The 27,921-nt window shown below is 36.0% G+C and overlaps 1 protein-coding gene across 1 annotated transcript; it reads left to right on the top strand.

The window, feature by feature from the left end:
* The first annotated feature begins 49 nt into the window (after nt 1-49).
* tmem110l (transmembrane protein 110, like) lies at nt 50-24,807 on the top strand. The gene is made up of 8 exons (XM_051691335.1): nt 50-430; nt 7,250-7,298; nt 7,386-7,481; nt 7,563-7,684; nt 19,938-20,050; nt 21,401-21,484; nt 22,036-22,164; nt 24,360-24,807. Exons 1-8 carry the CDS (start codon nt 280-282, stop codon nt 24,459-24,461), a joined length of 846 nt encoding a protein of 281 aa, XP_051547295.1. The 5' UTR covers nt 50-279; the 3' UTR covers nt 24,462-24,807.
* The last annotated feature ends 3,114 nt before the right edge of the window (nt 24,808-27,921 follow it).

Here is a 27,921-nt window from a genome sequence, read left to right as displayed (position 1 = left end):
GGGCTGCAGGAGAATTCAGCAGCAGGAGGTGACGTCAGCAAGCAGTTTTCCCCCATTGTTGATTCATTAACAAGAAAGAAAGAAAGCGAGACGGGAGAGAAATGCTTTATGTCACATCGCTCAACTTTAACGCGACTTCTCAGATATTGCGATTTATATGCGATCTCGGTTCATCATTCTGTTCTTCCTTCTTCTGATGGGTGAAGTTATACGGAAAACCTGTTAAGACGGGAATTCCACAGGATTTCTACTGCACTAAGGACCGCTCTTATTGTAAACATGTACATGTATGGTTTATTGAAGAGTCGCACTAATATGAGCGATATTATGAGATCGGAGTATCAGGGCTGTGTGGACGGGACTCTGATGGACGGATTCAGTGTTTTGATTCAGGGTCTGCTGGCTCTTCTCGCTTTCAGCACTTTAATGTGTAAGTTTCTTTAGCTTTTAATCGAAACCGCAAATTCAGCTGTGTTTCTATGTGTTTTGCATTGTTTCTGATCCGGATGTTTAATGAATGTGAAGCAGCACGTGGCTTGGGTTTGTTTGTTTACAGTCATCATACTGTACCCAGATTGCACACGTACCTGTGATGCTTGTTTTAGATCTTTTCATCTGGAAAGCGTCGTAATCTAATTAACATCTGCTAAACATCTTGAAAAGATCAGATTTACAAACATTCTAAATTATAAACATCTTAAAGACATCTGCTGAATGTCTTATAAACATCCGAGACATGCCTATTGACATACGTCTTACAGACATATTGCAGATGTGAAATCAACCTTGAAAAACAAGTCTTCCAGATGTAAACACACATCAAATAGACGTCTGGGTGATGCACGTGTGCTGTCAGGGATGTGACTATGTGTTGTTACACTTATAGCACACGTACTTCACCCAGACGTCTATTTGATGTGTTTACATCTGGAAGATGTATTTTTTTTACGTTGCTTGTTCATCTGCAATTCGTCTATAAGACGTGTCCTGTCTTTGAGACGTTTATGATTTAGAATGTTTGTAAATCTGATCTTTTTAAGATGTTTAGCAGATGTTAATTAGATTGTGATGTGTTCCAAATGAAAAGATCTAAAACAGACATCTCTGAGATGTACATGTGCTATCTGGGTACAGCTGTTTCTCCTTGACCCACACTTTAAAATGACTTTGGTTGCTGTTACCTAATGTAGTCAGGTTCATTCAGTCATAGAATTTTTTTTAATCCAATTAATTTAGATGTTACCAGATGACACTTTTTTTTTTCTTGGCAAAAAATGTATTTACATGAAAATGGTTGTCATAGTTTCCATGTATCTGTGCCATCTGCTGTTTCCTCTTCCTGCTGTTTTTTTATTACAATTCTAGGTCAATTATTTTATCTTAAGGCAATAAGGAAACAAAGTGACTTTGTAGTCGTGTTATCCATCATTCAATCTCAATGACCTTAATAGACAAGGATTTTACACTCAGGAATAGCATACACCAAACTATAGGCTACATAACCTTGGGTTGTATGAAACATATTTTTTGTCACTCAAATATTTTTACACCATGTTATTCTGCACATACAAGCATTATTTCTATTTCAAATGAGGAACATTACATTTCTATTCGTAGTCTGCTGTGTTAGGATGAGGGTGACCAGTATCAGATGTGACTGTTGTCAACCATTAACTGTCAACTGTATTTGGGTTGTTGACATGAAATTTCAAGCAGTGTCAGACATGCTATATTTAATTAACTATTACTTAATTATTAACTAAATATTTTTTTCAAATTTATTTTAATAATTACTATAAATTAGTTTTTACGTGTAGAGAATACATTAATTTGACACTGCAGAACTATTTAATTAAACTGCAAATAAGCAAAATGTGTTAAAAAAACAAAAAAACAAAAACAAAACATATATATAAAAAATCATGTCCATGTTTATTTGTCAACTACCCATTTGTTAATTGTCAACGTCAGTTAAACTTTGTCACTAAATTCTGCATTTGAAACCAATATGAACTTTTAAATGAACTTTTAAGAAAAATTTAATAACTGCTTTTTAGAAGAAGAATGAACCATCTGGATTAGATTAAACTTTAATGAATTTGATGTGTAAGTTTTTGTGTTTGTTAGGTTCAAAATACTTGTCTTGTTCTCATTTTGTTTATTCATTTGTGAAGCATCTTTCACCTTACCTTGAGCAGGTATGTTGTACCTGCTTAATCTTTAGAAAAGGTCCTTTTATCATGCAAATTTTGCTTTCCTACAGAAAGCCTATTCTCATAAGAGACAGCTTTGTTTAGAGATGAGATTCCTCAGCTGGTTGATCACTTTATCACATGACAGTGCAACGTCCCTGCAGCTCATGTGATGTTCAGACCCCAAACTCAAATTATACTTTGTTTCCAGCTGGGGTCCCAGTCATGTGATCTGCCATTCAACCTTAAGGTCTGATTTAGATCTGCTTTAGCAAGGTACCACTATAGAGGAAGTAAAAATTCAGCTCATTTTTTTCCATATGGAAAATAATGAAGATACTGAAGATATAAACTTATAAACCTTTAAAGACGAACCTGCTGTGAGCTCTGAGGTTGTTTATCGATGGTGTATGCTTCCTTTGAAGCCATCAGTCCACGTCATTTCAACTTTATTGTTTAAAATTGTATTTAATAAAGGAAATTGTTCTGAATATTACTACCCATGATCCCACAAGAATGATCTCACAGTAGATTGACTTTTTGTTAAGCTGAAATTGGTCTGTACTTACCGAAATTCGAAACACTGCCCCCAGTGGCCAAAGTGATGTGTTGTTGCACATATGGGCACGTGTGAACTCCATTTTCTATGTGAAATGTCCACAGAGGGGCGCCAAAAGCGAGTTATGAAGCGAGTTGTTTTCAGCGGAGCTATGCAGTGACCGCCCACTCCCATGACTCACTGTGAATGACGCAAGCGAGTCGCACTCCTTACGCTCTCAAATAGCTATATTTGTATGTATCTGAATATTTTGCAGTAAACATAAAACATATGGTCTCTATACTTATAATCAACAACTTTAAATCAAAAATTTCTTATCCTTTCCATTGTTTTTAATTTGATTGCTTCATTCACAATGCTTCATGAGATTGTAGTTTACACCCTGGTAAAAAATCATGTACCTTTGTTTTTATCTATTTATTTTATTAGATTTTCAAATACTTTTTTTTTGCTTGAAATCAAAGGAACTCAAAATCCTTAGAAAATTCCTTAGAATTTTTCAAAATCCCTAAACCTATTTTTCCATACAAAACTACCACTCACCAATCTAAAACTCTAGTGTTCTGTTTCAGTCAGTCAGTGTGTTTTAAGATCATGCACTGAATGACCACCCAAAACATGGTAAATGACTTCTGACCTTTCCAGAGTTACATATTACCCTGGATCTGTGCTGTTCCTGTTGATCATTAAACATTCTGCTGTGCATGGACAAAAATACCCTAATCATTTGTTAATATCTGATCATTGATATTATTTTCCTGTGAATACAGAAGGGTTTGTTTACAATTTCATTAGAATTACACAGACTCTTATATACAGATGGGAAAGTTTGACATTTGTACTTTATAGACACTTTCCGGCATCTGCGTATGCCTGTGTTTTTACAGTATATACTTCCTCTGTTATTCTGGGCACTGTCTTGTTTTTGGCAGCTTTATGCTGACGTCATCAGTGTTTGTTTGCGCACACATTCAGTAATCATTCTGCTTCTGTTTGGCTGTTGATTACAAACTTACTGTTTGCATATTTGAGAACACATCCTTCGGATTATGTCTTCAGTTTGAGAGAGAGTTTCAGTTTCAGAGTGAACACAATAAAGTTCCTGCTGAATAATTCTTTCTCTTGAGTGCACTTTTCTTGACGTGTTTGTGTAGGTTAATCATAATTTCATTGAATTTATAACCTTGTTGTTGTTTGTTTTTCTGTAAAAATTATTTTATTCAGTCATGCATGTACAAAATACATTTTGTCTTCATTATGAACAGTGTATATTTTTAGTTTGATAATTTAACACCTAACAAACTTGTTTTTGTGTATTGTTTTGCATGAAAATGTGCTTGTGAAATCTCTCTTGATAGTTGTAATGCCGTATTACAGTGCCTTAAGTGTCTAAATAACTTTTAGTGCCACTCTGTACGTTATTTTTCTATTTGTTATTTTTACAGTATATATCCAGTATATAGATAGATAGAACTAGATAAATAGGTAGATTTATACAGTTAAGAAATATTTTTATTTAAAATATTTACATTTTACAAATGCAAATAATATATATTTATATATATATATATATATATATATGTGTATATATATATATATATATATATATATATATATATATATATATATATATATATATATATATAGTGTGTATATATATATATATATATATATATATATATATATATATATATGTAATAAAAAATATATGTAAAAAAAAAAAATATATATATATATATATATATATATATATATATATATATATATATATATATATATATATATATATATACACAGCTGAAGTCAGAAGTTTACATACACCTTAGCCAAATACATTTAAACTCAAACTTTTCACAATTCCTGACGTTTAATCGTAGAAAACATTCCCTGTCTTAGGTCAGTTAGTATCACTACTTTATTTTTAAGAATGTGAAATGTCAGAATAATAGTAGAGAGAATGATTTATTTCAGCTTTTATTTCTTTCATCACATTCCCAGTGGATCAGAAGTTTACATACACTTTGTTAGTATTTGGTAGCATTGCCTTTAAATTGTTTAACTTGGGTCAAATGTTTTGGGTAGCCTTCCACAAGCTTCTCACAATAAGTTGCTGGAATTTTGGCCCATTCATCCGGACAGAACTGGTGTAACTGAGTCAGGTTTGTAGGCCTCCTTGCTCACACATGCTTTTTCAGTTCTGCCCACAAATTTTCTATCAGATTGAGGTCAGGGCTTTGTGATAGCCACTCCAATACCTTGACTTGTTGTCCTTAAGCCATTTTGCCACAACTCTGGAGGAATGCTTGGGATCATTATCCATTTGGAAGACCCTTTAGCGACTGAGCTTTAACTTCCTGGCTGATGTCTTGAGATTTTGCTTCAATATATCCACATAATTTTCCTTCCTCATGATGCCATCTATTTTGTGAAGTGCACCAGTCCCTCCTGCAGCAAATCACTCTCACAACATGATGCCGCCGCCCCCATGCTTCATGGTTTGGATGGTGTTCTTCGGCTTGCAAGCCTCACCCTTATTCCTCCAAACATAACGATGGTCATTATGGCCAAACAGTTAAATTTTTTTTTCATCAGACCAGAGGACATTTCTCCAAAAAGTAAGATCTTTGTCCCCATGTGCACTTGTAAACTGTAGTCTGGCTTTTTTATGGCAGTTTTGGAGCATTGGCTTCTTCCTTGCTGAGCAGCCTTTCAGATTGTCAATATATGACTCGTTTTACTGTGGATATAGATACTTGTCTACCTGTTTCCTCCAGCATCTTCACAAGGTTCTTTGCTGTTGTTCTGGGATTGATTTTCACTTTTCACACCAAACTACATTCATCTCTAGAAGACAGAATGCATCTCCTTCCTGAGTGGTATGATGGCTGCCTGGTCTCATGGTGTTCATACTTGCGTACTATTGTTTGTACAGATGAACGTGGTACCTTCAGGCATTTGGAAATTGCTCCCAATGATGAACCAGACTTATGGAGGTCCAAAATTTTTTTTCTGAGGTCTTGGCTGATTTCTTTAGATTTTCCCATGATGTCAGGTAAAGAGGCACTGAGTTTGAAGGTAGGCCTTAAAATACATCCACAGGTACACCTGCAATTCAGTACACCTCCTATAAGAAGCTAATTGGTTAATTGTCTAAAGGTTTGACATAATTTTCAGGAATTTTCCAAGCTGCTTAAAGGCACAGTTAACTTAGTGTATGTAAACTTCTGACTCACTGGAATTGTGATATAGTCACTGTGATAAAATGAAACAATCTGTCTGTAACAACTGTTGGAAAAATTACTCATGTTATGCACAAAGTAAATGTCCTAAACAACTTGCCAAAACTATAGTTTGCTAATATTAAATCTGTGGAGTGGTTAAAAAAATTAGTTTAAATTACTTCAACCTAAGTGTATGTAAACTTCTGACTTCAACTGTATATATATATATATGTGTGTGTGTGTGTGTGTGTGTGTGTGTGTGTTTATTGTAATTGTCAAACTGCGATGTTGCTTGGAAATGGCACCCAAGGCTTTCACCCACTGTTGCATTTGTGCATATGGTTGAGTGACAATAAAGGGATTTGATTTGATTTGAGATATGTATATATATATATATATACAGTACTGTACAAATGTCTGAGGTGCATTATATTTTTAGTCTTAAAATTATTTTAATATAGTGTATCAGTAGGAAATATACATTTTAGATTTCATCATTCCCTTTGCCAATAGAAGTGAATAGAAAAAGAACAAGGAGCCCTACAACAGATGGTATGACCCCAACAGAGCCCGGATCTCAACATCATAGAGTCAGTCTGGGATTGAAGAACTGTGGCGAATTCTCTAAGAAGCTTAGGACATCCTATCTGCCAACATCCAAGAAAAACTGTGTCCGTGTGTACTTAGGAGAACTGGTGCTGTTTTGAAGGCAAATGTGGTCACAATAAATATTGATTTAGCTTTTTTGTTTTGTTTTGTTTTGTTTACTGGATATTGTATGATGTTAATTGATAAATGAAAACTGTTTATGACATTATTTTTGAAGACATCCTCACTATGTAACATTTTTCACAAGTGCCTAAAACTTTTGCACAGTACTGTATGTATGTATATATATATATATATATATATATATATATATATATATATATATATATATATATATATAAATATATGTGTGTATGTAAAGAGTGGAAAACAACCTGCAAATTTTGACAGGTTTTATTTATTTTATTTTTTGCTTTTGTGCTTTTCAACTGACCCTTTTCATTATTATCATGATTTATTGATATGTTTGTGTGATGTAACAAAATTCCATCAATTAAATTGAGTAATCTTTATTAAAATAAAATAATACAAAGTTTTATTTAATTTTGTTAGACTTTAAAAATATTGTATATATATATTAGTGTAATAAGTGTTATTATGACACTTTTTTTGAATGCCAGCCAATATTGTACTATAAGTGATACATGTGTATATGTGTGTCTTGACAGTGAAGAGGTATCGTGAGCCTGTCGGAATCAGAAGACCTTGGAGAATCTGGTACTTTAGTAAATGTTAGAAAAGTATGAAGGATAAGCAGAATAAGAGCATTAAAAGAGAAAAATAAATCTTTCTTTCTGTCTGCAGGTTCTTTGATACATCTAAGCAGGCCATTGGTTCTCTCTTCATGCATTTTGCCAATGTATTCCTCTCCACGCTCACCAATGAAGACCCTTGCTCTCTGTGAGTCAACCATCAACTGTTTGTCAAGTTTATAGCTTTATCCTGACATAAAAATAACTAACTGATTCTCATCTTTCTCAGGTATCTGTTGAACTTCCTGTTGGATGCCACACTGGGAATGCTGGTGATCTGGGTGGGGGTGAAGGTTGTTTCTAAGATAGTGGAGTACAAACAAGTAACACTGCTGATGTTTGGAGAATACGGTGAGTAAAATGGATAAGGAAATGATACCAAGGGCTTGAGTAACAGGGGAAATTATCTTTTTGGAATGAAAACTTTGCTTTGTGTGTGTGTGTGTTTGTGTAATTTATTTTCCACTAATTCATTTTCCTCTAGTTTTAGTTTATTTTTAACAAATATTTTAGTACTAGAGCTTACGATTTAACATGTTAATATAGTGCGATTAATGAAAAAAAAAGTGTTAAAAAGTAAATTGCGTATCAAAAGTATGTATTTTCCTAACGTCAGAACAATTCAAGCTTTACACAAATGTAACTTTGTGTTTTTACAAGCGGTGACAGAAGGGGGCAGTCAGTGCGCTTCAACAGACCTCACAGGCAGCACAGCCACATGACATCCGGTCACACAGGATGTGTTCTTGATAGATGGACAAAGCACAACACAATGCAAGGGTCACAAGATACGATTTACAATGTTTGAACTACTTTTAATTTGACAGAGCATCCTACAAAAATGCCTTTATGATGCTAAAACTAGTGAGATACTTCAGAAGCGTCAACTTAAACAAATGTACATAGACCGACAATTAAAAATAGTGCAGGAACAAGAACTCATTGACGAACTCAGTTGTAAATTGGAGCATTTCGACTGTTGACCAGTGATATAAAGGTTACTGTATGCATATCTCTCTCTCTCTCTCTCTCTCTCTCTCTCTCTCTCTCTCTATATATATATATATGTATATATATATATACAGTATATAGTCTTCTAAAGACACATTTTGTATTGTATAATCAGTGCTTCACAATAATGCAATATATTTCTATCTGAATATATGAATTAAGTGTATTATAAATGTATTTATAATTATTTAAATGAATGAGAATTTTATATTTAATTCTATATATATATCAGCAAGTATTTATTAATTGTGTTTAATTCTTTTAAAGTTTTTTATTGATTTACAGCTCTATTTAATACTTTAAAAGGTATATATACTTTAATTTTCCATTATATTATGTGTGGCCAGGATTTGAAAGGGCATTGTGTTGTATTACCACCAGAGGGCGCTACGTGTTATGTTTTTCAAGAAGGGTTGGGTAGTTTCCTTACACTTGCTTTTTCCCTCTGTGGGATTCCCTTATGGAGCCAGAATGATCTCAAAAATAATATATTTACAAAATACAATTCCTAAAAGCACAGCACAATTCACATTTACAAAATCCGATTAATAAATTCTAAATACAATTCCTAAATATACAAGTTATGGCACAAATATTTCCCCAATTGCCCACACAAATACTTATCAATAAAATACATTCAAAACGTTTTTACAAATACGTATCTATCAAGTTCCTGAATTAATGAGCCTTTTCTTTTTTTTACTTTTTTTTTTTTTGCTAATTCAACATAAACAACTGAACAGGAACGTACATACGTATAGAAATATAAAAAACTATATTCCTATATCAAAATAGGTAATAGTGGGGCAAGCCATTACAGACAAGACAGCTAACAGAAAACAACTGCAGAAAAGAACAATAAAAGGAAAGAAAGGAGATAATTAAAAACAAATTAACAAGTAAATAAATAGGTAAAACACACTCAAAAAAAGAGAGTACACAAATGATGGTGTATGCACATTAAGAAAGAATGTCAAACATGATACATATTCTAGTCATTTTGATCACTTTCTTATTAACCGATGTTGAGATTGTATCTGCATACAGCTTCAGTTCTTGTTTCAATATATTAAAGTGGGGTTTACAATTTGTGTATTTACATTTATGAATGTAAAATTTGCCAATTAACAAAAGTAAATTTATGCAGAAATTAGCATTGTCTATAGTCTTGTCATTAGCACAAAAAAAAAAAAAAAGCCAAAAAGAACGTGCTTGTGAAGAAAGTGTTTGAGCCAATTCATTTTAAAAGTGTTATTAAGAGAGCTGAATTCAATAAAATGTAAGCCACCCTTACTATAAGAATTTATTATAACAGATTTTCTAACATAATGGGTCTTATTTTTCCATAAAAATTTAAGCAACATTCCATCAATCAATTAACAAGTAGATTTATCAGCATATAAGGATTGAGAAGCACAGGACAATCTAGAAATACCTCCTGCCTTAGTGAGCAGAGCTCTGCCTTTCAGGGATAAATCTCTTAACAACCCCAAAAAAATGTCAACAATCAGGTCAAAGTTCATCTGGCATCTCAATTTAGTATAGTTTGTTATTTTGATTCCTAAATATGTGACACTTTCTCTAACAGGGATACTACAGATTGATATTACACAAGTTTTAATCGGGAGTAATTCACATTTATTAGTATTAAGCCAAGAAGCATCTGAAAAAGATCGAAGAGAGTTTAAGGCAACCGGGATCTGTGAACCATCCTCCAGAAATAGTGCTGTGTCATCCGCCAATTGACTAATAATTAATTCGGTATCAGAAATGGTAATTCCTTTCACAGGACTCTGTCTGATGTGTAAATTTAAAAATTGTGTAGCTATTAAAAAAGGTATGGAGCAACTGTACAGCCCTGTCTGACACCACGCTGTAAAGCGAATTGGGGAGAGGTACTGTTACTGAGTCAGATAAAACTATTCACATTACAAAAAAGCATTTTGATACAACTACAAAAAACAAAACAAAAATCAAATCCAATCTTGTGCAGGGCCTGTAACATAAATTCATGTTCTAAACAATCAAACACCTTATAGTGTTCAAGAAAGAGGATAAAGCTATCACTGGAAATAAGAACAAAATAAACTACTAAATCTAGAATCAAGTGTATATTATTGGAAATATGTCTCTGACGGATAAATCCGGATTGGCATTCATCTATTATGCCTCTTTGCTAAGATTAGGACAATGACCTTGTAATCATTGTTTAACAAAGTGATTGGCCTCCAGTTATCTATCAAGAGGAGATCTTTGTCAGATTTAGGAATTAAGGTTATTAGCCCCTGACACAAAGTAGGAGGAAGCTCCGTTCTCTCAAAACTCTCTATAAATACCTCATTTAAAAAGTGTACCAACCTTTTGCTAAAAGTTTTGTAAAATTTGGCAGATAACCCATCGGTACCAGGGGATTTATTATTCTTTAGATTATTTATCGCATCAACAATTTCCTTCCTAGAATAACAGGAGCATTGCATAGGCAACAGTCCTTATTACTAAGTTGTTTTATGTATGACAAAGAATCAAAGAATTTTGTGGTGGAACACTGGCAAAATTTAGAGGAGTATAAATCACTAGAAATTTTAGCACAGGAGACCGCAATGGATTTAATATCACCAGTGGCATTCCCATTAATATGTAGCAGCTGAATATGAGAGTTCCTTGCTGTTGCTCCAATCTAAAAAAATAGGCAGAGTTTTGCTCACCCTCCTCAAGCCATTTCCTGTGAGATCTAATGAAGGCCCCTTCAGACTTACGCTTATATATATCCTCTAATCGATGCTTCTGATCAATGAGTTCAGTCCTCTCAGGGTCTGAAAGGTCCTCTGCATTTTTTAGTGATAGAGCACTGATTCTAGCCATAATTTTATCTTCATCAATTTTCCTTCGTTTTGCTAAGGCACTACAAATCTTTCTACAATATTTTCCAATTTCGTATTTTAGACGTTCCCAATTACCGCTATACTTATCCTCCTTATTTGCTTTATACCAGTAAGAAGAGATCAAGTCCTCAATTTCACTGAATTTCACTGCTCTTCTTTAGGCTTCTATTTTGTAGGAGGAAAGGCGATTTAAAAAATCAGTTCCGGGTTTTATTGCTTTGTCTAAAATGCAGAAAAACTACCTAAGATCTTTTCATCATGCTTTTCGTTGTTAAAATCTATTAGATATTTCTCCCTGTTGTTCTCATAGGAATGAATAAGTAACTATGGTAATGGGAAACAATATCCAACAAAGTTCAGCAAGGCACGTTATGACTGGTGGATTAAAAGCTCAATGTGATTAGCTAAAGAGGACTTCCTAAAAATAAAAAAAAAATGCAATTTGTGAATCGAAACCTGGCAGGAAAGTCTCAAAAAAGCCACACACACAAATCCAAAGCAATCCACACACACGTGATGATTTGCAAATGCAGATTCAATGATCCATAAATAAATGTAACAACATTCATAAATGTTCTGATGCAAATTAATTCAAAAAACGTTTTGAATTTAAGTGAAAAGTGTGGGCAATTGGGGAAATATTTGTGCCCTTTCTTGTATATTTATAAATTGTATTTTGAATTTATGAATCGGATTTTGTGAATGTGAATTGTGCTGTGCATTTATGAATTGTATTTTGTAAATATATTCTTTTTGAGATCATTCTGGCTCCATATTCCCTTGGTAAAACACCATGGAAATTTAATCACACACACACTCACAGTTGTGCACTTGCACGCAGAGCAGATGGAATACACCCACCGTTTTAGATGTTTTTGGGCCTAGCAATAGTTCATGACTGCTTTTCTGCTTAGATCAGCTTTGGTTCCCTGTTTTGTTTGCCATATTTATTTTATCAGAATTTTTGTGAGCTGATCATTTAAGAGGGTTCCAACAATGAAAATACCAATACTTCACTTTCCATCATTTACATGATGAAAGTCAAACAAAATTAAATCTTAAGGGATGAAATTTTATTCTGCCTTAACCTAACCTGATGTGTTATTTGTTGTATTATTGGTTGCTATATGGATGTGCGCCTTTAAAGGTTTTTATATAATGGAATATAATATAATTTATTCCATGCAGTCATGCTAAACACTGTGATATTCACCCAAAAACATATTTTTTTTATTGCTCTGATTTGGTGGGAAATAAATCGCAATGTTTCAGACACTTTCCAGCAAGTCTGCACAAGCAATCAAACTCCCACTTTACACACCCCTGTTTCTTCAATTTCACGAGATCTCTTTTCAAGGTCTTTGAATCCCAGGACCTTGGGATTACTTCCTGTGGTATTAATTTTGAGAGTGGAAAATGAATTTTTCTTGAATTGTGATTCTTGATTAACACAATCTCAACAGCTAACCAGAAGTGGTATCTGGCAAGACCGTTAATGGCTGGTTGCTTTTAATACTCGTTTCTCATACTAACACTGTTGCTACAATCACCAAAAACAGTTTTGAAAAACGGACCGCTCCGGTCCAGGATGCTGATTGGTTAATACGCTTTAGCTGTGTACAAATATAATGTACTAAATTCAATTTAAGAACAGCTATGAATTGAAACATCTGACGATGACCGTGAATGTCTGGTCCCACTCATCAGTTGTTCCTCATGCAAATTTTCTTATTACCAATACCAAATATTTTCACATATCTGCTGAATGTGAGAATACATTTTAAATTTGTTTGAGTCTATCTGTCTATGATGTCTATCATAAAAACTTTTTTTTAAAACCCATTCCATATTACCGAGTAAAACAGGATACTCAGTTTAAAAATTTTTTATTCTGGGCTTGATTTTATTCATCTGATGAATTGTGAACAATAAGACCTGTAACATGTGTTAGGGAAATGAATTGGGTAATTTTTTATGTTATGTTGACTTTAAAGAATACTGTCTTTGATCTCAGAATAATGGTGTGTCTTTAAAGTTGAGTGAGAGATGCTGTCTGCATAAGCATGTTTGGCAGAGAAGTCTATTGTTTCTTTGAGCTTCTGTGTGTGTACATGTGTTTTACAAACTGGGTACTCTTTGATGCAAAACTTAAGTCTAGTTTGCCACAAAAATATCTGTCATTGCACTGATGCACAGTATGTATTTTAGTAGTGTTTGCTAAAGCTAGCACTATTACTTTTGCTCTTTTCGCTTGGCATATGATAAAACGGGTGAAAAACTCCTTAAGGCCCCGGCATACTCACTGAAAAGTTCTTCTTTGTTCTTCGCTCAGAGCCAAAAAAATAATAAATTCCGAAACAGCTGAGCAGTGGTAACTGTTTGTGAACATTCAGACACCGGTCACATCGCTGGGGGAGGTGTTTAGAGGATGTTTATTAGTTTCCAACTTTATACACAAGACAGACAAAACCACAAACGAAACAACAACAGCAACTCAGCTCACAGATACAATGACTAAGCAGACAGTGACTTAAAAATCACACAATATGAAAAAAAAAAGAAGAAATTATCAAATAGCAGACTATTAAAAGTGCATTCAGCAATTCCTGAGAAACACTGTTGATATTCGAACTCAACTGCCTAAACAAACACACCCCTCCCTTCAATGCTCCTTTGGAAGCTCCACCCCCAAAATGTTATGCACACCAGCTCCAGACACTCACAACTCTCCTGCTACTAAATCTAACATCACAACAACAGCATAAATGGGTTCTGTAAAACATAGCAAAATGTATGTTACCCACCTATCGAGAAGAAAAAGAGCAACTTCTGCATCCATCTTCAAACCTTTTACCTCTCGGAGGTCTCTCCACTGCTGAAAAGTCTCGCCGATGTTGAAACGGCTCCTAGCCCTCGACTTATCATAATCCTTCTTTTTTAGTTTATATTCATCTAACCTTTTTCTCTTGGTCTGTTTCTCAGCCATTTGTCCTTCTTGGAGTTTAGAAAGTTCGCATCAGCCAAATTTGCCTTCGCTCTTCTAATGAATTTCCCTCTCGCTCTGCCCCCACCCCCCATCCTGTGCACACACAAGAACCACCCCCTGTTGCTGATTGGCTGGAGTAGTGTTGTGTGGATCAGTCTGATCCACTTTGTTTTTGTCCCATTTACAGAGTCAGGGCTGTGTACAAATACTAGATTTTTTTTTCAGCCCTCCCACAGAACGGACAGCTGGCAGACTGTGTGGAGATATTTGCAGAATTTGACAAAAAGTGTATTGAATTAGAATTACTGAGTGCACCTTTAAAGTATGGCACAAGTCTGCATTACACAAACCCTCTTACAAGAATAGTAGAAATGCTTAAACCAATATAAGACAAAAAAAGCTCCCATGTTCTATGAAAACATTGTCTTTGCTGTGTAGCATACAAGTAAGATAGTCCAATGATACATATTCAAGAACAACCTTTTGCCAGAGTAGTAGTGAAGGGGCTTTGTCTGTTATCCAGTTAAGAAGAATACATTTCCTTGCACAGAATGTTAAATTTTTTTAGAGTTTCCCTTTATGTTTATCTATAATAAAACCACCCTGCATCCCCAACAGCATGTGTAATGGATTACATTCTAAGTGTTAACATCCTGCTAATTTCTTGTCCTACAACACACCAGAACTTCTGTATTTTCCTACAATACCAAAAGCAATGAATGAGGCTACCCACATCCGTTTTACACTTTTTTCATACAAACGTTCATACACGTTTAACCCATTCCCACACCTCTTTTAAATGCTGTGTGCTTTTATAGTGCTCTTTGAGAACACTATAAAATGAACCTGTGGAATTGCCCAACTGTGTGCGAAACACCCTGGTTGGCAAACAGGGTAGTATATTTTTTAACATAATCCCTTAACTGAAGATAACGAAAAAAGTCCCGCTTAGGAATACTGTATTTATCCATTAATTGGCTAGAAGACATTAAGGTGGGCTCATCGAATAATTCACGCAAAGTAGAAATCCCTTGAAAAGCCCAGACTCGAAAACCCACATCTAACATCCCCGGCAGAAAATCAGGATCATCACAGATTGGGGTGAACACAGAAGTAACCTGAGATCTGCCCTCTAAACATTTAATAGTCTGCCAAGCCTTGACATTACAAATCGTAATAGCGTTATTACAGGCCATTCTCAGGGATTTGATTTTCTTGAGAAAAAGCAAATTCACCAAGGGAAATTTGCTCATCGAACTTTCTATATCAAACCATAGGGAGGTGGGGTTTTTTTATACACCCATTCAGAGATGAAATGCAAGTGCACACTAAGCTGGTATTTCCGAATGTCCGGAAGATCAAGGCCAACCTTGTCTTGTCCCTCTGCAAATACTGAAATTGGAAGATCGGAGACCATTGGTAAGCACAGCAGACAGAGGATCCTGATAAAGTAACTTAACCCAACTAATAAAATGCTCCACCAAGCCGAATTTATGTTACATGCGGAACAGGTAAGGCCATTTAATGCGATCAAATGCGTTCACCGCATCCAAAGAGACCACAAGACTATCTACAGACTGCTGGCGAAACAGCTGAATAACATTCGACGATCTACGCATATTAATAGCAGAGTTATGACCCACAATAAAACCTGTCTGATCCTCGTTAATAAGGGAAGAGAGTAAGTTTTCCATTCGTGTAGCTAATATCTTGGAGAGGAGCTTCAAATCTACGTTTAATATGGAAATTACCCTTGCTAAAATAATCATTAAACATGTCCAGCAAAGGGTCAACTAAGAGGTTCCAGAACTCTTTTTAGAACTCACTACTGAACCCATCCAGTCCTAGCACTTTACTGGACTGCAACCCCTTAATATCATCCAACACCTCCTCCCTAGATATGGGATTGTTGAGAGAGTGCCTCTGATCATCTGACAGACTGGGAAGATTAAGGGAGGAGAAAAAGCCATCCATCAACTCCGAAGCCTCCACTTGTGACTCGGACTTATATAGATTTTCATAAAAATCCTTAAAGATATTATTTGAATATATATTAATAATCATATCAAAGAATAAATTACCGCAGCTATTTGTAATTGAGGAAACATTTTGAGAGTCAGATCTTTTCTTTGTTAGATATGCTAAGTATTTCCCGGCTTTATCGCCATGCTCATAATTTTTGTTTTGCATATCTAATTTCCCCTCAGCCTTGTTAAAAGGGAGTCCAAAGCAGTGCGGAGTGCAGAAATCTCTTTAAGCTTCCATGAGGGTGGCTTTTTCACATATTTTTTCTCCACTAACTTAAGTTTAGATTCCAAAATCTCTCTTTGTTCAACCTGCCTGTGCTTCTTGCTAACCATGTATGATGTGATGAGACCTTTGTTAGACATTTCCCACAACAATGACGGGTCTTCTGTAGAGGCAGAATTAATAGAAAGGATTTCAATTCCTCCGTAAATTAGGATACAAAGTTATGATCCGCCAGAATAAAAGGATGAAACCTCCAACTTCCCAATTTGATACCCGGTTTCCCAAGGGAGTACTGAACAAAAACAGCAGCATGATCTGAGATAGCTATATTACCTACAGAACTAGAGATGACTGATTGCAATAAAGATTTCGGAGTAAAGAAATAATCTATCCTTGTATAAGAAGAGTGAACTTTGGAAAAAAAGTACACTCCTTGTCCACCGGATGTTGTGCCCTCCAAACATTAAACAAAGAATGTTAACAGTCTTATCCTGAGAAGACAGACAAGACTTACCTAAGGGAAATTTATCAATGACAGGACTCAAGTGACAATTAAAATTTCCCCCAATGAATGAGCTCCTTACATTGAAATCTGCCAATTTAGAGAACGCAGTTACTACAAAATTGCTTGGATGACCAGAACGCCAATATATTTTCATAAAAGCAATTTCTTCCCCGTACATCATCCCTTTCACGAATAGATAGTGCCCTCTTCTGTCCTTAATGACAAGTTTTTCCTAAGTAATATAGCCACCCCTCGACTTCGCAACGTGAAGGATGAGAAAAAAGAATTGCCCAAACCCCTCTTGTTGCAACTTTAAATGTTCCTGATCATTTAGATGGGTCTCCTGAAGTATGGCAACCTGAACCCCCTCTCTTCTGAGATAGGTCAAAACCTTTCTCCGCTTAACCGGAGTATGAATACCATTAACATTCCATGTACATATATTCATCCTTGACAATGCCAGTATTTGCAAAGTATAATATTGCACATGTACCGCCTGCAAATAAACACATCGTTCAGATGAAAAGTGAGCCGAGAAACCAAAAACAAACAACTATTATACAAATAACAAAAAGATATAAACACAAAACACAAATTGCCCACATTGGCATTAGCATTAAGCACTTTCCCTCTCCCCGTGTGACGAGAGCTCAAGTGAAGAGGCTTTCTGAAGACAAAAGAAAACTACCTGTTCAGAACGCCAAGCAGCATCGCCTATATTCAGTCCCACATAAACTTGTAAAAAAAAAAAAAAAAAAAAAAGCAAACCCCCAGTTCAGCTAAGGTTCACACCAGTGAGTAGCCATGCCCTAGTGCTCATCCACAGAAGGCAAATAGAAACCCCCAGAGCTTAAGCCGAACATTTATGCATTATCCGTAGGGGTCACCTCCAGTGACTCGATGAAGTCCTCAATGGCAGCTTGGTCATGGAACATTTTTGTAGAGCCACTGTAAGTGACTTTGAGCAGGGCCGGGTATATTTGCTTGTACATGGCACCAGTGGACTTCAGACGTTTCTTCACTTCATCGAACACCTTACACATGCGAAGGGCCGCAGCCGAGAAATCCCAAAAGAATCTCACTGTAGCACTCCCGAACTTTAGCAGCGAACTATTCGCTCCATCTCCCACGCAGCGTTCAGGACATGCTGTTTGTCCTGATAATTATGAAACCTCACCAGGATAGATTGCGGCCTCTGGGTAGAAGGAGGCTTGGGGGCTAGCGAAAGGTGTGCTCTCTCCAACTTTGTCCGACCCATCTTGTTTTGATGTGCAAGGTTTCAGGCAGCCAAGACTCAAAGAACCACGTCAGATTATCGCCCTCGACATCTTCTGGTAATCCAACAATGTGAATGTTCTTTCTCCTTCCTCTATTTTCTAGATCATCAGTGTGTTCGCCCATCACGAGTATCTGTTTCTCGAAGGCTCTCAGCATGCTCTCGACCGGGCTAACTGCATCCTCCACCACAGAGATCCTGGACTCTGCCTCCGCGATCCACTTTTCACGGCCTTCAAATTCGGCGCGCTGCATTTGTAACAACTGTGATATCAGGCCGAGTTTTTCATTTATGATTTTAGAGATGTTCGCCATGATCTCCGGCACTGCGTCCGAGAGCGCTGACGCAGATGGACTAACTTCACCACTCGCCTTGCTAGCATGTTTGGTAGGCTCTTACGGGCTGTTAGAAACTGGAACTTTCCTGTGCGGCATGCTGTTAGACTGCCTCAAAAAGTAGTTGTTAATGCTCATTGTATGATATGGGGTCGCAAAAAACATACAAAAGCAGCATTGTGTGGGTTATAATGTAAACAAATCAGCGACACGACGTGCCAGCTCAACAGCACCTGACCTTCCTCCAAGCCGCCATCTTGACCACCCCCCTAGAGGAGCATTTAAATATTAAATGCACAAGACTACATGTAATACATCAACTTACAGTATATGACATAAAAATGTATTATCAATGATGTCATGCCATTTTATATTAGTACATTTACATGAGATCAGTAAAAGAAGTTTAAACCACTCGATTATAATTTTAAGTAATATATGCAGTTGATAATGCATAATTTGTCATGTTTACATTCTGCATTCATGGCGCTAATGCACTAGCACGCAGCCATAAAATGTGCCGGTTACCCTTCTTTATGTATTTTATGATGACACTGATACTACTGCAAAGATAGGTGTATACAAGAGTGTAAATGGGTAGAATACAGACAAAAGAATGATCGGCATCTTTGGGCAGATGTGTGAAGACATTCGGCCGCAGACGGCACATGAGTGAAGCAGCATATCAAACAACAGAGTGAATAAGCACTATTTATTGGAGTAGATTTTATTCCTTTTAGACTAATTAAACAAAAATTGCATGACATGTTCTTGGAAAATGTCTTTACATGAACAATTGTACAAATGTAGGTAAGTTTGCACCAGCTCCCTGTTAACTCTGCACGCTGGTGTGTCCACGTTGACCGCCCTTACAAAAATTGAGAGTTCACTGCAAACTTGCCACAAATTCGCGACAGATAATTTTCACATGCAAATTAGCTTTTAGATTTTTTGTAAGGTTGATGACGTCGACCAATGGCAGTAATAAGGTGTTTAGCAGCCGGTACTAAGTTTGCTCTGGTGAGCTGTTATAAACCACCAACAATCTTTTGGCCAAATTTTGTTCTAAATGTCATCACACCCATTTGCTCTATAATTTAGTATGGAGTATGTCGGGGCTTTTAAACTTACTTTGAAGGAGGTACCCTGCCATATCTAGGGATAAAAATATCATAGAAACTGGCTCATTTGACTTGGGCCAGTCTGCATCTAGCAACCACCAGGAACACCCCAGCAACCACATAGCAATGTGCCAACAACCACTCAAAACACCTCAGCAACACCTTGGCAATGTCTTGGGAACAAACTAACAGCTCTTTTTCATTTTTGAACGTGTCTTTCTTTCTGTCTTTCTTTAAGGTGACCCTCCTTGTGTGGTGGCGTGGCTGGCACAGTGTTTGGTATATTTACTCATCGTTGCTGTGGAGAAAAGTGTGGTGACTGTGGTGCTGCTCATACCTGGGTGGACCAATGTAAAATAAACACATACACACCCAAAAAAATGTCTGTTTTTGTTGAGGGCTGACCCAGTAAACATACTCACCCTATTGGCATCACTTTCCCCATATTTAGTAATACCAGCCCAGAGCAGGCAGAAGTAGAATCAGCTGGACTGTACATGGGTGATGGTTGTATCATCTTTGTTAGCTGTTATGAAACATGTAGGTTTGTTGGTTTTGAACAGTTAAAATCTGGACAAATTGAAATGTTCCATGTGTGCACACAATGTAAAATGTTTTGTCAAGTAACATAAAAAGATAACGTGATTGCACAGAAAATCGACATGCTACTTCTGAATGATTATGTGCCTTGAAATCGACACCATTTTGCCGAATTTCAGACATTTTTGCCTAAAATGCCTTTCGCCTTTCCCTTTGGTGCTTCTGATTTTGCGCAGCTCAAGAAACCTTTGAGAAATGCATTTAGGTCCTTTGGAAACCAGTGAGTAATCACATTTACGTATGTTGCGTTTTCGCTCTAAAATTACACTTTTAATCCACTTCTGTTAATGTTTAGGGTTGGGGTTTGGGTATGGGGGTAGAGTTAACAAAATATGCATTTCAGTTGCCTGACTTACATTATTGACAACTTAAAATACAACTCGCTTTTTATGCCACCCTGTGGACTTTTTACATTAACAACACTTCCAGCTTTGGCCACTGGGGGCAGTGGTTTCACATTTCAGTAAACACAGACTGATTTCAGGAATAGAACTTTTGACCTACTGCCGCCGAATTCAAAGTGAAATCAGTCTGAAAAAGATGTACTTCATATGGTAACATCTAAATTAACTGTTTTTTCTAAAAGATATTAAGGGATGAATCAGGTAGAAATAGATCCTTTAGGCTACACTGGCCATGTATGTTTTCATGTTTTGACATACTTGTTTGTATGGAAACATAAGTTAATAATCAAAGGAAGTGCTATCTGTGTTTTTGGTCCCCTTTCTTTGTTTATGGATCAATGTTTATGAAAAAATTACTAATGGTTTGGACTAAAGAACTTCCTCAAAGTATGCAAGAACTGAAAGAAGACAGAGACTAGAAAGACAATGATACACTGTGATCAGTGTTGGAATAATGAGTAGATATGGTATATGGTATATAGAATATGGTAAAAATTTGTTCTCTTTTCTTTTCTTTGAAACACACTCCCTTACAATTGACTGTCTAGAAATGTGTCTGTAATCATCAGTAAGAGAGTATTTGAATGAGAAACACAAAAGAGACAGGTTGCAGGTTTTATTATTATTAATTATTAGATTGATATGGCTATATTTCAGGGCTGACCACTGTGTATGTTTTTGTGTGTCTGTTTTGTAGCTGGAGGCTGTAGTGTTGGACTACATCCCAAACCCACAGCTGGAGTTAACCATTGTCATGCTGATCGTGCCTTTCATAGTCAATGTGAGTCATTCTTAATTATACATGCTATCTGTCTATCTGTCTGTCTGTCTATCTATCCATCCATGTATCTATCTATCTATCCATCCATCCATCCATCCATCTATCCACTTATTCATCAACTTATCCATCCATCCATCATCCATCCATCCAACCATCCATTTTTCCACCCATCCAACCATCCACTTATTCATCCATCCATCCATCCATACATACATCCAACCATCCATTTATCCATCCATCCATCCATCCATCATTCAATTTATCCATCCATCCATCCATCCATCCACTTATCCATCAACTTATCCATTCACTGGTCAAATTACTCATCCATCCATGCATCCACTTATCCATCCATCCAACCATCCACTTATCCATCAACTTATCCGTCCATCTGTCCATTTAGCCATCCATCCATCCAACCATCCATCCATTCATCCATCCATCCATTTATCTAACCATTCACTTATCAATCTGCTTATCCATCTATATGTCAAATTATCCATCCATCCATCCTAACACTTATCTGTAATGCATCAACTTTTTTATTTTAGTCTATAATGTTCTGGGTGGTGGACAGTTTAACGATGAGGAAGTATAAGAAGATGACATCACTGGAGGGGTCACGTGACTATGCAGAGCAAGTGGAGGTGTTGCCAGATGTGTGCAGTGATGAAGCTGAGGTGAGAAAAATAATGTAAAATGTCATGAAATAACAGCTTGTTAGCATGTTATTAATGAGTTATTTGGTCACTCCCACTTTAAGCCTTTTGCAGCAGTATGCTGTATGCTTTTTTTTGCAGCAATGTGCTGTATGCTTTTACAGTATTGACCCTTCGCTAAGCCATGCCTTAAAAGCATTTCTGACCAATCCTGTCTTAGCAACTGTTGAGCTTATTTTCCAATGAGAGCCTATAGGAGTAATGTGTGTTTGAGTAGTTTTAAATCTAAAATCTAAAAAATGGAAAACATGATTTTGCCTGTTCACTTGTAATAGTGACACGAGGAACCCAGAGAGGATACACAATGTTTTTCTTTATAAAAAATAAATAAATACATTTATATATATATATATATATATATATATATATATATATATATATATATATATATATGTCAAGAAGAGCATACTATGAATTAAACTGTGTCAGTCCTCATTCCCAAATGAGCATGAATAACATCAGCGAGGACACCTACATTTCCTCCAAGGTAAATTAAAGCTAATAGCTGAACATTAATTCATTTATGTATTGATTCACATAATAGTAAATGTTATAGTAAAAAAAAAAAAAAGAGTTCACAGCATCATAGTATGTGTGTTATGATATGTTATAAGCAGTTCTGTTCACTTACATTAATGTTATCTGGTGTGTAATCGCTATCAAATGATGCTTTTTTTTTGTAATTTAACTATTTCTGTTACAAAAAACATCAGATAAATATGCCTTACAATGTCACTCTTCATTCCAGCCCACTTAAGAATATTATCCATTCCGTTTATAAGAATATTTTGCGAAAAACCACGCCGTTCACGACAATATCCCATTCATTCCTTTAGGAAGTTCTGCAGAGCTTGTCAGAGCAAGCAACTGTAGCCAAGGGAGGCGGAGCTTAGAGAAGGCTCAATTATTAGCTGTTCAAAAAGCTGGATCAATAATTGGTAATTTGCTAATTTGACAGTTAGATGACAGTTTTATTCAAAGTGACTTTCCTTACTTAAAATGGAACACATTAATTGTACAATTATTTTTACAATTAGTTTGGTGTTGCCAGTGGCATGGAAATGATGGGTAATTTCTGCTCCTCTAGTGGCACAAAATTGAATAGCAAATATAATGGTTGTTTACAATCAGGTTTCCCAAATTATCTATGCCCCCCATCTGCCTTTGGTCAGAAAAACAAATAGTCCTACTCCTAAACTAACACCATTGGTTGAGCCAACTTGACACCAAGTTGCATTCACTCTTTTCAGGGAGTCAACCTACAAATGCTTTACAGTTGTCTCTGTACTTTAAGCTGGGATACAAGAAATATTTTAACACTGAAAAATGTACAAACAGCATTTATGTACAAAACCCAGGATTTTCTTTATCAGTGTTCAAATTCAGGAAAAAATTAGTCAGTCAAAAATCCCCATGACGATCCTTCTGGGCAACAAGAGTCCTTCTGGACAATGTATCCTTGTTTGGACTGTTTCAAGTGTGTTTATTTGTTTGTGTTTATTCTTTCTTGTGATTTAAAATGAAATCTGTCAGCTGGTTGAAATGTGAATGTTTTGTTTCTAGTGTGTATATGAATAGTTTAATTATGTATGTTATAATAGTGTTCTTCCTCTTGAATGCTGGAATTGTTCTGTATGAATTAATTTACAGCAAAGATCTTTCTTCATTTGACCAGAGACTTTTCCACAGAGCTGTTGACCCAAAGTGGGTCCATTTCTTGGGCAACATAGGGTCTTTCCCACATCTCGTTCTCATTGTTTTCCTCCTCTCCTCTATCATTTTCTTCTCATCCTTCTTTCATTCACTCCTTCAGTTCTGGCTTTGCGCCAAATGCCCACAAATCATCCATTTGTTCAGAATGTGCAGTGACATTTGGAACATGTTTCCATAATCTCATGCTATGGAGAATGAGTGCAAATCTGTGGAACAGTGTGGGGGTGTGTGTGTGTGTGTGTGTGTATTTGATGTGCAGAACATATAAAACTGGTCTATATCTTTATCATTGCTGGATTCGTCCATCTGTTCTGATGGGTTTTAGAGTCAGTAGACTCATGCATCTTTAAAATGATCAGATTCACATGTGATGTGAAAACCATAATGTGTAAGATCTGGCCATGCTGCTCAACTGACCCCAAACTGTTGTCTGTGGTGTATAGGTGCTATTAAAGGCAGATGAAGATGAGGCTACAGTGTGTTGTGAAGAGGAAGAGTACATCGCAACAGAAGCTGCATTAATACGAGTCTGCATGGAAGTTTAAAACACACTCATACAAATATTCTTATAAGAATGTCTTACTGTGTCTTTGTTTACGGTGTACATAAAGCGGACTGAAAATCTGTATAGCACTCGCAGTGCTGGGTTTTTGTTTTTGCTATCAAGACTACAAACAACAGAACGTATTTGAGTTGGAAGTGCCAAAAAAAGTTGTTGCTGCTTGAACAAAGCCTTAGAGATCTGAAACGTGTGTGTGTGTGTGTGTGTGTGTGTGTGTGTGTGTGTGTGTGTGTGTGTGTGTGTGTGTGTGTGTGAAAGCATATTTTAAACTTAAATTTTTATATTGAAAAAAGTTCATACTGTACATGTTATTTTTCAACTATTAAATACCTGCAAAAAGACGGTTGCTATAGTTGCTGTATATTTTATCAAACACTGTCAAATTACATTGCAGAATGTTGGAACATTTGTGCCATCACAAATATGTCACAGTTCTGTAATGTATAAGCAATATAACATAATTAATAGCATATGAGTTATTAAAGGGGAACATTATCCTCCTTCGACGTCCCTTAGAGTTTGTACTCCTTAGAAGTTAATTAAAAGTAAAGAAAGACAGTGAGATGAGAGAAGGTCTAAAGTTTCTCCTTATTACAGACATTTGGACTTCATTTGAAGTCTAAACAGCTCAAGTCACTACCTGTGATGAACACTGTATTTAACATACTGCAGACACGTTTGACATTCTATAGAACTTTATAAACTTCACCTTTTTTTTAATTTTATTTTTTATGAAAATGTATGGTCTTGGTATTTTAACCTGTAAACACTTCAATTACTGTACAGCATTCAATTTTGTATAATACTTGTCTTTTTACACATGCAGTGTCATGCAATATTACAAATTTACAATGTGATATAAATTGTAAATGTGTACATTTTAATTGCATACAATAAAACAATGTATGGAACCTGTGAATGTCTGAATTCCATCTGTTAAATTATCGTAACTTTTTGAAATGTTACCATTTTATTGCAATTCAACATCATTGTAGGAATGTCTTTTGATATTGGTTAAAATGTCTTGATGCATTCATTTTGCCTATTATTTTGCCAACAACATGTCTTTAATATATCATGTTTAGGCTGTTTTTTGCCCACAGAGCATAAATGGGTCTTTGTTCATGAAAATACATAGCTGCCTTGAATTTTAGGAAGGGGGATCCCTCTAGGGATCATCATATTTGAGGGTCCTTGGCATAAAAAAGTAAAAAAAAACTGTCCTCGAACAAAACTTTCCTTATAAGATGGATAGTTGAGGTCCTGGATGCTGACTGATCAATACAGCAATCCATCCAACCTAAAATACACTTTATAGTAACAGCTAAGATGTGAAACTCTTGTTATACACCAAGCTATTGTGTATTGTATATCACTGTGCAGATCCCATAGTGGCTATTAACCTTACTTTACATGTCAGAGAATTTGTCTTCAGGATTAAGGATGCCACTTAATGAAATTGCTTTTAAAATAAAATTTTATTTTCTTCATGTAGTAGACTAACCGTTTTCAAAATGCAATAAGGCACTCAATGCCAAGAATGTGTTTGGTCTGAAGAACCCTATGTAGGGTCAGTCGCCTCCAAAACTTTTATGTGAAGAGCAACAGTTATGTGCCTGTATGTTGACTTTATTCTTACCACAGCCAACAGAGTCTTGTGGAACAAAGAGGCCACCATTTCAATGACTTCGAGATAAGCACACCTGGAAGGGGTGGCAACCCTTTGACAGGGGCCAGACAGGTCATACCCTACCAGACGTTAGTCAACTCAGAGTTACCACATTTCTGAACATACAGTTTTGTCATTTTTACAATAAAGGAGCTGTGGTTGTTTGCTGAACATTAACATATTTTTCTCCCTGGATTTGAAATAAAAACCTACCCAAAAGCTGTTGAGCAGGGGATGGGTGGAGGTAGTTGCCCAAAAGTTGTTAAGTGGGGGGTGGGGGGGTGGTAGTTTCCCTAAAGTTGTTGACTGGGTGGGGGAGTGGGGGGTTTCCGTGGCCAGCCCACCGGGAAACCAGTCTGCCCATGGTAACAGACCACTTTTTTCAGCAGACTTGGTCCTGAAATTTTTCTCATTAATTTTCTCCATAAGTCATTCAAACATTCACTATAGAAATGACATTTAACACACACCTTAGATTCATAGGTGCAAATGATGGCAAACAAATATTGAAGAAAAGAGTACAATTGCACAACTCAAATAAATGAGCTTATATTTTGAGTTGTGCAGTTATTCTCTTTTTTTCTATATATTTTATCAAATTCAATTTTTTTTAGCGAAAACAAAAAGTTCCTAGATGAATCACAACAACATTTGATTCTAAGCAACAAAAACAAAAAACAAAAAAAAAACAAGTGTGATTAAATGAGCATTTTTCCTCTTGAACAGTTTTTTCATTTTGGCAATCCAAATGGGAGTGGGAAGTCGTAATTTCAGCCAAAGTATGGGATGCCCCGGCTAATATGGGACTGTTGACAACCCAAAATGGGAGTGGGAAGTCACTGTTGAGCTTTATTGTATCATGATGGTAAGCTTCGTTCTGCGATGTCTTGCAAAATTCACGTGCAACATTCATATTCTATTTGGAATCCCGCTGCAACCCTAACCCTAACTTAAGTAGCAGCAAATATTCCAAGAGTTTCAAAGAACAAGTTTCAGGGTAACTGTGATTCTCTGATTGGTAGATCTCTCTTGAGGCTTATGGGTAGTGTAGTACTTTGCTGGAAATTTGGTTATAAAGCACCTTTTTTACAAACGACAGCACAATGCTTTGTGGCTTCTAAAGAAGCATATATCATTGTTTCAACCTGGTCTCATAATAAAAAAAAATACTGTAACAAAGTTTTTGCAAAATTAGTTTTACATGCCTCGTTCTATGTATTGCTGCAGTTCTCTGGTGAAAAGAACACTAAAGGCGATACAACAATGACTTTTATTCACTTTCAAAGAAATCACTTGTAAAACAGGAGATTAACACTTCATGAACACTTATTTTTCGCTCTGTTCCTGACACAATAATATCTTATAACATTGAAACACTTTTACTATAATGCATGACTTGAAACCAGAGCTGTCAAAATTAACACATGCGATTCATTTAAAACGTTTAATGCGTTAATTTCTCTTTAATGCAATTAAAGGAATAGTTCACCCAAAAATGAAAATTCTCTCATTATTCACTTACCCCGATGCCATCCCAGATGTGTATGACTGTCTTTCTTCAGTAGAACACAAATGAAGATTTTTAGAAGAAGATAGAGCTCTGTCAGGTCCTTATAATGCAAGTACACAGGTGCCAGCACTTTGAAGGTCCAAAAGTCATATTTAGGCAGCATAAAAGTAATCCACACGGCTCCAGTCGATCAGTGAATGTCTTCTGAAGCGAATCGATAGATTTATGTAAGAAACAAGTTGATAATTAAAGTATTTTTAACTT

Source organism: Myxocyprinus asiaticus, chromosome 47 (genome assembly GCF_019703515.2).
Source record: "Myxocyprinus asiaticus isolate MX2 ecotype Aquarium Trade chromosome 47, UBuf_Myxa_2, whole genome shotgun sequence".
Classification (NCBI taxonomy): domain Eukaryota; kingdom Metazoa; phylum Chordata; class Actinopteri; order Cypriniformes; family Catostomidae; genus Myxocyprinus; species Myxocyprinus asiaticus.
Note: the sequence above shows the minus strand (reverse complement) of the source record. Positions and strands in the feature narration are given on the sequence as shown.

Excerpts from the sequence above, each read along its gene's own strand:
- tmem110l (XM_051691335.1), top strand. The coding sequence starts at position 280 with ATGTACATGTATGGTTTATTGAAGAGTCGCACTAATATGAGCGATATT. Across the intron at positions 431-7,249 it reads CGCTTTCAGCACTTTAATGT|TGAAGAGGTATCGTGAGCCT; the intron begins GTAAGTTTCTTT and ends GTGTCTTGACAG. Across the intron at positions 22,165-24,359 it reads TGTGCAGTGATGAAGCTGAG|GTGCTATTAAAGGCAGATGA; the intron begins GTGAGAAAAATA and ends TGTGGTGTATAG.